The sequence below is a fragment of the Peromyscus leucopus genome, chromosome 15, assembly GCF_004664715.2.
Source record: "Peromyscus leucopus breed LL Stock chromosome 15, UCI_PerLeu_2.1, whole genome shotgun sequence".
In the NCBI taxonomy this organism is placed as follows: domain Eukaryota; kingdom Metazoa; phylum Chordata; class Mammalia; order Rodentia; family Cricetidae; genus Peromyscus; species Peromyscus leucopus.
In genome coordinates this window covers 33,595,619-33,608,989 of record NC_051076.1, presented here as the reverse complement: position 1 = coordinate 33,608,989, position 13,371 = coordinate 33,595,619, and the positions used below count along the sequence as shown (strand labels likewise).

General features: G+C 38.8%; 1 protein-coding gene across 4 annotated transcripts in view; it reads right to left on the bottom strand.

The window, feature by feature from the left end:
- Dcaf6 (DDB1 and CUL4 associated factor 6) overlaps positions 1-13,371 on the bottom strand; it is a 115,113-nt gene that overhangs the window by 14,260 nt on the left and 87,482 nt on the right. For 3 of the 4 annotated variants that reach the window (XM_028864385.2, XM_028864386.2, XM_028864387.2), the window contains 3 exons: positions 10,729-10,844; positions 9,940-10,008; positions 9,394-9,715 (listed from right to left, as the gene is read on the bottom strand). In XM_028864385.2, the coding sequence (XP_028720218.1) occupies positions 9,394-9,715; positions 9,940-10,008; positions 10,729-10,844 (507 nt within the window). Of the gene's footprint in view, positions 1-3,792; positions 3,835-9,393; positions 9,716-9,939; positions 10,009-10,728; positions 10,845-13,371 lie in introns of all 4 variants that reach the window. The other variant, XM_028864384.2, reaches the window with a different exon arrangement.

Below are 13,371 nucleotides of genomic sequence, written 5' to 3'. Positions count from 1 at the left end.
TCACCTATCATCTTCCCCATAAGGTATTACTTTGCATAAGTATAATTTATTTACTGTGTTGTTTAGTTTCTGATGACTGAAACTGGGCTACCATCACCATATGGCATATCTTTTGGTGAACATATGCACATGGCACATGTTCATGTTGGCTATTTCCTAAGAGTGAATGCTGCACTGTAGTATGTGCACAAGCTTCAGCTACAGTAATCAGAACCAGTTTGGCAACATGATCGCCCAGATTCATACTCCTGCCAGCAGTATACTAGAGTTCCACAACATAATATTTTGAAAAAAATTAAATAACATATATTAAATTTAAAGTATGCATAAAGTTTTGACTTAGCAATTTTACATATTAAAAAAGTCCTGGAGAGGCTGGGTCCTGGTGCACACTTTAATCCCAGCACTTGGGAGGCAGAGGCAGGCGGATCTCTGTGAGTTCGAGGTCAGCCTTGTCTACATAAAGAGTTCCAGAACAGCCAGGGTTACACAGAGAAACCCTGTCTTTAAAAAATAAAAAGTCTTGTAGAAAAACTAAAAAATACAAAATACAATCACTAAAAAAAAAAAAAAAAAAAAAAAAAAAAAAAAAAAAAAAAAAAAAAAAAAAAAATACAAATATATACCTCCTTACTAAAACCTGTAACTGATAAAGACTAGACATTAATTTAAATGGTCACACAGAAACAAATTTATGTATTCATAGAAAGGAGTTGGGAACAGCAAATTGTTAATGAGAATTCTTAATAACTGTGTTACAATTACGTATTTCCATTTAAAAATATTGTTCTTAATAAAAACTGGTATACTCTAAGCTATCCAGGCAAATTAAAAAGCATTCACAAAACTGCTCCACAGCTGTGAGAGCTCAGTGGTTGAGGATCTGACTAGCTGGCTTATTGAAGGACTAAAGTAGCATATGTAATTAATTGATCCAGAACTTTCAAAGCACTAATGAATAAAATCAGTTATTATTCTATTTGGGAGAAACATTTAATAGATTAAGGGAAAAACAAAAACAAACACATGGTAATTCAGCAGTGTGACATGTGTCTGATCGAGCCAAGCCTCATTCATGACGGAAACTGTTCCCACAGTAAACTGGACAAAAAGGAATACTGGGAACCTTCTATAAACTACTCACAGTAGCCCTAACAACCCACCTAGACACACTTGTGGGGCATTCTTCCCACAGCCAGGAGTAAGGTGTGATTCCTAAGACCATGATTAGCTGCCAGAGTAAGGGAAAAAATGGAGGAGAAAGAAAATTTATATTTGTAGGTCATCCAATTTCTACATTAAAAAGAAAAATAACCTATAGGCTAATTAATAGAAATACTAGAAAAGTAATGTGGCTGGAAAGACAATTAGGATACAAGTCAGCTGCATTTCTAAAAACCAGCAATACACAATTAGCATAAAAATGTGAAAGAACACATTTGTTACAGCAACAAAAATTAAAATTCCTATAAAATATTTGTAAAACTTCTTTGTACAGAATTACAAAATGCTACTGTGAGTGTCTGTGTGTGTCCAGCTGTGCCTGTCCCCTCCAGTGTCTCTTTCAGCCACGTACACTGTATTATTTCAGACAGGGTCTCTCACTGAAAGTGGAGCTCCTGTTCCAGCTAGACCCACTGGCTGGTGAGCCCTGGGATTCATCTGTTTCCATCCACCCTTGTGCTATGGCTCCAGATGCATGCCTATGTGCCCAACTCTTATGTGCATGCTGGGAATCCAAACTGAGGCCCCCAATGCTTGCAGAACAAGCACTTCAGCCATCTTCCCAGCCACTGAAAGACATTTTTAAAAAGTTTAAATAAATACAAAGAGAACTGTATTATAGTCACCTTTTATTGAAATTTATGTATTTACCACAACTAAAACCATCATCTGGGGATTATGTGTGGAACTTGGAAGTTGATTATAAAACAAACTTAAAGTCCAGGACAATGATAGTGCATGCCTGTAGTCCCAGCTATTCTGGAGGCAGAGGCAAGAGGGTATTTGCTTGAGCTATGCTCACAGGGTGCCCAGCACCACAATGGTGACTTCCTAAATGCAGGAGACCACCAGGTTGTGGGACTGTGAACACTCCATCCTGGCCAATCCTTCTTAAAAGAAAGTACATCTAAGGAAGAAACTGGAGAGAGGGAGTGGGGACTAGTCAACAGACTGAGAGACAGGGTGATATCACAGGAGGAAAAGAGAAGAGACAACCACTGTTTTATTTATTATTTAAAGAAATAGATAATATGGTATGTAGCATTTGCAATACAGTAAGGCATAGTTATAAAATACAACACAGTCCCTTGTGAGAGCTGTCATATCTGTGATAATTTTATTTTTCTAATTCATTTCAGCAGAAATTTATAAAAGGGGTAACAGAGCAGCTGTATGTGTGTGTCTTAAAATTAGAAATTTACTTAAGGAATCTCTACATAAAAACAGGTGGAGAATGAGTCCTGATTCTCTCAAAGGGGAAGAAGTATGGTGACATTTTCTGTTTCAATATCATCATTCTTTTTCACATTGTTTACTTCTATGGTCTTAGCCATTGGAAGACTCAATTAAAGCAACATGATACTTTTTAGTTGTAATCTTCATTTTAAAAGCAGAAACCAGCGTTGAGTACTTGGAATAAAGTTTAGTAAGTTAAGAACATCAAAAAGCCCTGAAATAAATTCCATCTTGGTATCATTAAATTAAAAGGTGATAGCCAGTAATAGAAGCATTTGCAAAATAACTGACTCCAAAAACACTTTAATGTCAGAGCAGCCTCCAAGCAGCAGCCAAGACAAAGCGAAGGCCTGCGCGGTGGCTGCCGAGCGGGACAGGCTCTCTCCGACCCTCATGAAGGAGGAGGGACAAGAGGAACTCCTTCACAAAGTTGTCCTCTGACTGCCACACTCACAGTGCAGCATGTGTGCCCTCAAATAGCCATAGAATAATAGTAATGAAACTTGTTTTAGAAAGCAAAAATGAATTCAGACTCACTTCAAGATCCTGAGGATGACCTTCAACGAGAGATTACTATAGATTTATGGTAATTTTTGGCTTATCTTACAATTTCTGTATTCCATATAGGAAAGCATCTACTTTTATATTCTGATCATTACTAAACATTTTATGTACTACTTTGTTTTAGAAACTGATAATACCAGCAAAAGATGCCACTTCTTAGTCTGACTAATTTTTTCAGTAGCCAGGCTTGGGTAGATGACCGATAGAATATATGGGGCTCACTTTAACGCTCTACTAAAAGATGTGTGCTGCTGCCAGCTTTTCAATTAGAGATGGGTTTAAGCATTGTATATCAACTTGGGATGTGATATTCTTAAATTATTTAGCTACTGATAAGAAAATAGCACTGAAAAATCAGAATCTTAAAACCTAGCACAGAATTAGACTTGAAGAAAAGTATATATGAATAACAAAACTGCCAATTATTACGCCAATCAAGATTTAAAGAAATGAGTTGCATTCTTCAACCAACTATCAAAGCAAGTAACCAATATCTGAAGGACCCCGTTTTAGACAACAGTTCCTTGTCACCACACTTGCAATCGATGCAGTTACATCTGCACACAGGAAATTTCTTGTCATTCTGCTCCCATGCAGCACATGCAGATAAATAGTTTGTGAAAAGCAGCCTGTTTACAATGCTTAGCACTAAGAGTTCAGTGAGGTCAGAGGAAGTTATTCACTGTTAATAGGAAAGGTGGTTAGCGTGGAAAAAGAGGACCTGGTAAGTCCATCACGAAGAAGAAAGGAAGGAGCACTCTGCATTACCTCATTATTCTATCACCTACTGTTGTTCCTCTGACATTAGATCTAGTGAAGGGAACACAAAGCTAAAGTCACTTACGAGGATTCCAAAGCATCAGTCCCCACTTTTACCAATTATCTCATCTCAAGGACTTTTGTTGCCCTCTGTGAGCGTCCATGAAGGGAGGAACGTCACCCATAGCGACGTGCAGGCAGCAGACAGGCTCACTGAGTGAAGACAGAAGACGACTGCACTGAATCCCTTCCTTCCCTTCTCAGTAAGTCAGCTCTAATCCTGCCTGTGTGGGGAGCGCAGCACTTACTTTGAACACCTCCAGTGGAGAACCTCAAGGCTGAACTACTACACTTTGGGAAATAAACAGTGAAGCTGACTCATTTGTCCTAACCACAAAACAGGAACAAGAAACCGAGTATCAGGGCTTTTAACTCCCTAGGAGCCCTAGTTTTTCCTCTTTGATGATTTCCTCTGCAATTTTCTTTAATAAAGCAAGTGGAATCATTAAATGACTCAGTTATAATGAGTGAAGAGATGCTGGTATATTTATAGACAAAGAATTCTGGCTCCACAGAGTCCAGAAAGGCTGGATGGACCAAAATTTCTATGCAAATGATATGTACTTTAAAAATAATGGAGCAATATGGGATTAATGCTTTAAATCCTTAGGACAAACTCATTAGAACAATAACAACTTAGCTATCCAGTGCACCAAGTAAGAGCTTCACAAAGCCTCATTTGCTTGTCTTTTTTCAGAGTACTTTTGTTTTATTCTTTAGTTTAGCAAGAAAAGTCCTCATTCCATTGACTCCACGATGGAACTGGCGCTGTGAGAGGAGCTTACATGAAAATGACCTAAGAAAAAGGCTTGGTGGGTCTGGTGCTGCACACCTTTAATCCCAGCACTCTGGAGGCAGGAGCGGAGTTCCAGGCCAGCCAGGGCTATGCACAATGAGATCCTGTCTACAAAAGAAAAGAAAGAAAATCCAGGCACTCTCTCATTCCCAGGGTACATTATGATGTTTACAAATCTAGCATGTGAAATTAGAGAAGGAATAAACATACATACCAATTTCACTTGTTTTCAATACCACCATTAGTGAAGACAATGTATTTTGTTATCAGTTTACTTTCTATTTAATGGTTTATGCTTTTATCCTAGACAAAGAAGACCTGTTTTTTAAAATTTGGATTTCTGCCAGTAAAGACATTATAATAGATACAGTTGGGTTCTCTCTGTGACTATTTGTTATAAAGCAGGCATCAGTAAACTGCTATTATGTTAAGTCTTGGTCAGCTGTTTTTTATGACCTTTAAGTTAAGGACAGTTTTCTCATTTTTAAATGGTTATATTTTAAATAGTTATATAAGTGCCTGTATAATAATTTCCACTTTACCTCCTGGCCAGCAAAGCTTAAAATATTTATTATCTTGCCCTTTGGGGAAAAGTCTGAATATCTCTACTACAGAATTGCAGTTGTTTTTATATAGACATGCTATAGATGGAGAAGAGCATTCCACATTTAAAATATCTATGTTGCTGCTGTGGCCTTTATTTTCCAAACCATTGCCTTTCATGCTTCATTTCAGCCCCCCCAAATGCAAACCACTTAATATTTAACCAAACTTTTAAGAATGCTAATAGTCAAGTGTGGTGGACCATGATTGTAATCTCACCCTGGAGGTGGGGGTGGAGGGTGAGGAATTAAAGGCCACCTTCAAACACATAGCAAGTTCAAAAATGCCAAAAGAAGGCAAGTAGTTGGATTACAGAGATCATTACTCTGCAGTGCAAGGACTGCTTGGTATTTTAAATTAAATATATGTCGATGGCTTAACTATGTGAATCAATAAAGGTTTTATTTAAAAGTTAAATTTAGAAAACAATAAAAGTAAAATTTAAATTGGGGCAACATCTGACATATACCGTATAGTTTTTTTTGTATAAATTAAAAATGTAACTAACTATATATTTAAATTTTTAAATATTTGACTTTTACCATACTTATTGTGAGGACCATTTCTCTACCTTAACTAAGTTAATTGACTGGGCTTTTTAAATGGCAGGCCCATTCCGCACTTCTGGAATGGGCCTGGAGCAGCCAGACGGCAACAGTGATCTCTAAGACATGCACTCTTGTCAGCTGGTGTCTCATCAGTGCGGAGGATGTGCCTTTGCCTCTTCCGAGACAGAAGTATTCCAAATATTGCTAATTTTATAAAACAGTACATGGTTTGCGTTCTTACAAGTAAAATTTCTGAAAACTTGCTCCTTTTAAAATACAAGTCAACCTATTATTTGCCTCCAAATTTAGAAGCAACAAGCTAGGCCTGGGGCCACGGCAAGCGGTGCTTTGCTAAGGAGTAACAAGGCAGCAGCAGCCTCAGGATGAAGCAGAGGGCAGCCAGCGGGCACACTCTTTCCTCTACCTACACACCAAGTGGTTCGAAGAAGCTAGACGCCACAGAAAGACCAGATGAAAGAGTTTCGTTTTTACCACTTACAAGCTTTTGGTAAAGAGCCAGGAGAGGCTAGATGAGGTACACCTCATGCCTGTGATACCACTACTCAGAGGCTAACGCAGGATGACTCTGAATTCAAGGCCCCTGGACTACAAAATGAGGCAACAGAAAGTATATTCAAACAAACAAACCAACAACAACAACCCTGGGAAAAAGACAAACAAATCTCAAGGAAGACAGCTGCACTACGATGGCATTAGCGTCATCTCGACTGGGCATGTCACACAGCCACATTTTACCGAATTTCAGATACCTAGCTGTCTCTCACTTTGAATGGCTTCTATACTTTCTTCTTCAATACATTCTTAAGTTTACTGAAGATTAAGAATTTTATTATTACTTCTGTTACTAGTCTGTAAATTTATGTTCTATAAAAACTAAGTAACATGCAGGCCAAACTTAGGCCAAGGAACATGACTATACAGATTATTAAATGATATCCAGTCTTTAAAAGTTTAAAATCTGGAACTCATCATAACATCTGAATTTAAGCTCATGCAGGAAGAGGAGGCAGTTCCAGGCTGCTATCCATAACTATCAGTCTTCTGACTATTTGACTAATCAAATTCAACACCTGCGTTTTCTAGGTTAAACAAGCTATCAGGTACCAACTTTGTGGCAGATGAGACCTTTGGAGAATGAGAAACCATCTAACTATTTTAAAAATGGTAATGTTTTAGAAATGATCAGTTTGATTTTCAACTTGTTCTAAGCTTGGCAACTTTACCTGTATACATTTAGTAATGACTTTTTAAGGAATAGAACTAAGTTTTCTTTGCTAAAAATATATATAAAGAGTGCTGAGCCAGGGGTTGGTGGAACATGCCTGTAACCTCAGCACTTGGATTGAGAGTTCAAGGTCAGCCTGAGTTACAGAGCCAGCTAAAGTTAATAGCAACACTCTATTTCAAAACAAAACAACCAAACAATCAAAAGCCATGGGAGGTTGATGATTAACAGGTGGAAGGTATTTTATTAATCTTTAAGCACAATATAAGGAAAGATTATTTGAACAGCACCCTAGCAAAGTAAACATTTTCCAGAGCTGGTGGAAGGACCACGCCCTTCCATGGTTAGCAGAGCTGAGGTGAAAGCTGCCCTTTTTAATACTTCTATTCATCGATCTTTACTCCTTAGAGGCATTCCTTTTTCCCTTTTGCTTTGTGAGAGGGTCTCTCTAAACTGCTTAGGTTAAACCTTAAACATAATTTTCCTGCTTCAGCCTCCCAGGTAGCTAAAATTATAGGCATGCAGTACTGCTGCTGACAAGTCAATTTTATGTAATTGCTTTTCAGGATTAGGCAGTCTTATACAGAAAATACATGGGTTGTTTAAGAGATGTATCAGTATTTTCAATGTGAACCAGGTCCTATGATTGACTCATTTTTAATTGTATAATAATTTTAGATAACCATAGCCCCACTTCATATATAAAAGAAACCGACCCTTTGAATCAATAAAGCACCATATATGGGAAAACACTGCTAGTAGGTAGTGAATGTTTGGGTTTTTACTTTGAATGTATTTCATTCTATAGCCAGGCTACCCTTAATGTTCTATATATCCCAAGCTGGCCTTAAACTCAAAGCAGTTCTCCTGCCTCAGCCTTCCAAGTACTCAGATTGCAGGTATGAGCTACTATGCCTGAAAAGACTGCAAATTTTAATGGTATACTAATCTTCTCATTATACATGTATAATATATAATCTTGTTAATTATGTCCGAAGTATAAACTGAATGTTTCATAAACAAGTCTATTCAACACATAAATATCTGAAACAATCCGAACAGAACTTCACTCCTGTGTGAATTAGGACTGTAACAATAAGACTGGATTTTCTGGAACACTTGAGTACAGAGAGTGAACAGGGCCCTCCCACACACAGCCAGTGAGTGCTGCGCCCACCTCTTTCCTCTTATTCTTATGTTGTGGCTGTCTCACTAAGCCCTGCAGACAGACCTTGAACTTGTGATCCTCTTACTGCTGCCTCCCAAGCAGCTGTGATTACAGGCCTGTACCACCAGGCCTAGTGACTTTAAAAGATCATTAAAAGGTATTTTACCTCCTACAATAAAATGTTTCCTTCTGTTCACATAAAATCAAAGAATGGAAAAAAATCATACAAACATATTAACAATTCACTTCTCTATTAGGGCTACAATATTTATTACCCATTGTACCTTTTCTTTTCTTTCTTTCTTTTTTTTTTTTTTTTTTTGGTTTTTCGAGACAGGGTTTCTCTGTGTAGCTTTGCGCCTTTCATGGAACTCGCTTTGGAGACCAGGCTGGCCTCGAACTCACAGAGATCCGCCTGCCTCTGCCTCCCGAGTGCTGGGATTAAAGGCATGTGCCACCACCGCCCGGCACCTTTTTTTTTCTTAACTGAATCATTACATTATTAGAAAACAGAGAAAAACATAGTGTTCCTCAAAAGAGAACCATCACACTACCAGGAAGAATAAAAAAGAAAAAAAAAGTAACATTAAAATAAAAACAGGCAGTGGATCTCTGGGAGTTCAAGGCCAGCCTGAAGGCCAGCTTGGTCTACAGATCAAGTCCCAGGACAGCCAAGGCTACACAGAGAAACCCTGTCTTGAAAAACAAAAACAAAAACAAACAAAAAATAAATAAAAACAGGCTTAGTGGTGTATACCTTTAATCCCAGCACTCAGGAGGCAGTCAGATGGATCTCTGTGAGTCTGAGGCTTCACAGAGTTTGGTCTACATCATGAGACCCCCTACCCCCATTTCAATAAACAAACAAAAACCAAGAGCCATAATCTCTACAGGGCAATCTGACAACTAAACGGAACCTGAACTTTATAAACACCCTGGTAGTCACTCTCAACATTCCTTCTCTTGATCCACAAACTGAGGCACAAGCCTCAGTGGCCGAGATACTGAGGTTTCTGTTCACTTCTTCATACAGTTTGCTCAAAATACGTGGAATCATTTGCAGTTTAAAAACTCTGTGTGTCATATATGGTTGTGACACCTATAAAAACGGAGAGCTTCTCAGTTGGCTTCACACAAGCTCTTGTGAGTAACATTTTTTCATAGTCTATGCTATAAAAAACATACCAACCTATCACCAGGTCCTGCTCGGTATCTTGCACCAGGGATCAGGACTGGGTCATCATCACTGTCATCTGTGTCCTGGAGAGCAGAGTCCCTGGTTGACGTGTCTTCGTGAGCTGAAGGCCCGATGGCTTCTGTTTGGGATGGGAGTTCTGGACTGGCGCTACCCTGACAGGCAGCACTCTCAGTGCCAGGCTGCTCAGAGGCCTCCTTGCCTGTTTCAGACAGAGTGCCTTCTTCTGGGGCCCCACAAGGGCTGTCAGGACTTGGGTTATTCCTTTCTCCTGAGTTAGGATCCAATGGCTCAGCTGTGGAGTTATCAGATTGTGCTGTCAGAAAACAAAGTCGTATGTAAGTTAGCACATGTCCGTCATTACATACTTAACTTAGGAGCTGACATATTCTAATAGGGAGAGTCTGATTCCTTCACAAATGAGGAATATGGCACAGCCATTGTTTAGAAGTAACCTTTGCCTCTAGACAGATTTACACAGATTAAGGCTGTTTAGTTTTGTATATGAGCCAATTTCCTAAAGACAGCGAGATAACCCACCTATGTCTATCTGGTTTTGAGTGAGGTTTTCTGAAAATGTTCCTTTCTCTGATAGTTCTTCAGGAGCTCCTAGAATTAAACAAAATTATCATTAAATCTAGTTTTTTAAAGAAAAATAAATATAAACATAACACCCCAACATTCCTTTAAATAAATGGCTCTTAATTCTATCTGGGTCATAGAAACCTTTAACATTCAAATAAAATCTCACTCCAGGGCCCCACAAAATGGCTCAGAGGCATTTGCTAAGTGCAAGCCTGGAGACCTGAGTGTGATCCCTAGAACCCAAGTAAAGGTAGACAGAGGGAGCTGCCTTCACAAAGTTGTCCTCAGACCTCCACAGGCATGTACTCCACACAATAAAATGTAAAAATAAAACAAAATCTCACTCTACAAAGTGTTGGCATTTAGACATCTGTACTGGCTTGCCCTTAGGGTTCTGACAGGATAGGTCCTCAGCTGCAGTCACTAAGAGCACCCACCTTCAGCATTTGCTACTTTCCCTTATAAAAGGCGGGCCTTGCCTATGTCCATCTCTTCCTCTTCCTTCGCTCTCATCCCCAGGGACCGTTCTCTGCCCCTTTCTCTGCCCCCTTTCTGGCCCCTTCTCCGCCCTTCCCCCAGTAAACCTCCCACATGAGCCCTGTTGTATGGCGTGACTCCTTCTTGCTGCTTTTAGACCACAACACAAAGAACAAACAAAAGTGACCCATTGTTGGGGAACAAAAAAAATAGGTGGATATTCAGCACTGAGGTTTCTTATAAGGAAAACAATCAAAATAACCCAACTTGTTTCACTGTCTCCTTCAGGTGCTGGCACAGAGCTCTGTGGGACCAAGGAGTCCTCCTGACCCTCAGATTTGCAGTGGCTCCCATTTCCTCTGGAACTCGAGGTTGTACTGCTCCTATGTCACAAGAAGATAAGTGATTCTATCAACGGCGAACCAAAGAATTTGATACTTTACAACTTAAAAGTATATTAGAGAATTCAGAACATAAGTACTTGAAAAGCCATTTTTTAAAAAAAGAAATCATGGTGACTTCCAGTACACTTCATCTTAGAAAGATTTTTTTAAATGAGGGCATTTTTATTTACTATTTGATGCTGCTAGTCTGCTACACACTTCTACATGTCCTTTAATGAGACTGTGTGTGTGTGTGTGTGTGTGTGTGTGTGTGTGTGTGTGTCAAATATAGGGCTTCATATATAATATATCACACCTTCAATCCCAGTTTCTACTGAATTTTAGGTGAATTATATTGTCTCCTTTTCTATCTACAGAACTACAGAATTTTTAGTGGTTTTATAGAATTTGGTCATACTCCCTTTTAGACTCTAACGTTGTATACTTTTAAAAACTGAGATGAATGGAAGCCTGACCATTTCATTTCTTCAGTCTTTTTGAACTGCTCCCCGCCTGCCCCAGTGGAACACTGTCAAGACCTCGTGTGCGTGCGTGTGTGTGTGTGTGTGTGTGTGTGTGTGTGTGTGTGTGTGCATGTGCATGTTCACTGAGCATTACAGTTTTGTAAGAAGAGAGTATATTTTCATTTTAATTTTACTATCCACCTGATGATGGCCATAGTCCCATTAGCATTTCTGGCTATGGCACATTATGAAACCCATTCAAAAATTTTTAGTAAGTATTCCATAAGAAATCATGGCATATGTGTAAGGAGAGGGTTGATAAGGAAAGAGGAAGATGTCTAACAACCTGAGACTAAAATCAAATTTAGAGCCAGTGAGATGGCTCGGCGGGGCGAGGTGCTTATTGCCAATCCTGATGACCGGATTTGATGGCTAGAACCGACTGGTGGGAAGAGGGAGACAATTCCCCCAAAGACAGTGTCGTTGGCTCTCCACATCTGTGCCATGATGTGCACTGCCCCCCACACATACACATGCAGAAAACAAATAAATGGAAAAGGCAAATTACTAGAGACTTTGGGCCAAGATTTTATAAAATTCCCTTTAGCCAAATTACAAAAGTCAATTTCATATTTTTTAAAATGTAGATAAAATATGATATTATTTTAAACAATATATTATACCTACATGGGTATATATGTAGGAAAAAATGTCAGGGGGTTTGTGAACCTGCCTGAAGTGTCATCTCAGTAGGATTATTTCAGTTAAATATTTCATGCTGTTTCTTTTTTCTTTGTAAAGAACATGGATTTCTTTCTTTCCTTCTTCCTTCTTTTTAATATATGGCTATTTTGCCTGCATATATGTCTATGTAGCACATGGTTGCCTGGCGTGTGAAGCAGCCAGAAGAGGGAGGGTATGTGATCTCTGGATATGGAGTTACAGATGGTGGTGAGCCACCATGAGTGCTGGGAACCAAACCCAGCTTCCCTGGAAAAAACAACAAATGTTCTTAACTGATGAGCTGTCTTTCAGGCCCCTATGAATATCTTTTTAACCAGGAGAGAATACAAAGACACTGTGGAAAATAAAACCAAATATGATGCATTTTTTCATCACTGAGAAAGCTATGATACAGACATAAATAAAATGCCAGAGTCCAGTAGTTCTGATGATTAAAATGTTATGGTACTAACAGGAAAAGAGCCACTAATGGAAAGACACACACTCAAGTACACACTCAGCACAGTTAGAGGGCATTCTAAATCACAGGGAAATGAGGAGGCCAAGTGACAGCCTTGGGGACAGTAATGCTGTAACTCAGCAGCAGCACACTTGCTAGAAAAAATAACTCCAGAACTAGTAAGGAGATAGTTTTACTATAAAACTATACAGAACACGAAAGTAAGATGAGAGACGGTTTTCCCCAATTCTGGGAGGAACAAGGCTTTTCTAAGATCACAGGCAGAAACCTTAAAGCAAAATCACTGCAAGGAAACTGAAAAACAGCAAACCTGGAAACCACTATAACAGATGTGAAACAAACGACAGCACCCTCGCCTGGTTCTACAATGGCTCTTGAAAGCCAGCCAGAGAGGATGGAGAGCACAGCAAAGTAACAATCTGTAAAAGATTATTGTTACAGCTATTGGGGCTTATCATACACACTACGTACTAAGTTTAATGTACTTTCTCTGCAAAATCCCATTAAATCTTGACAACAAACCTTAGAAATAGGCTCTTTTAAAAATGCCCTTTTCCATTTTAGAAAAATGGGATTAAGAGAGATTCCTCAGGCTGTCAAGTTAGAGTCCTCATCTGTCTTTAAAGAAACTAAAACTAAAAAGCAAGACACATACTGAAATAAAGAAAAGATGCATAGTTTTAATGTCCTGCTTTACTTTCAACAATATATTGAATATTTTAAAAATAAAAATGGTGATATTTGACAACTAATGAATAATATAATTTATGATCTTTTTTTAAATGAAATTAGCACCCAAGGAAAAAAAGGAGAATAAGACTTAGAATTGTCTGAAGGCATTCTTTCGAAGAAGGCAGTC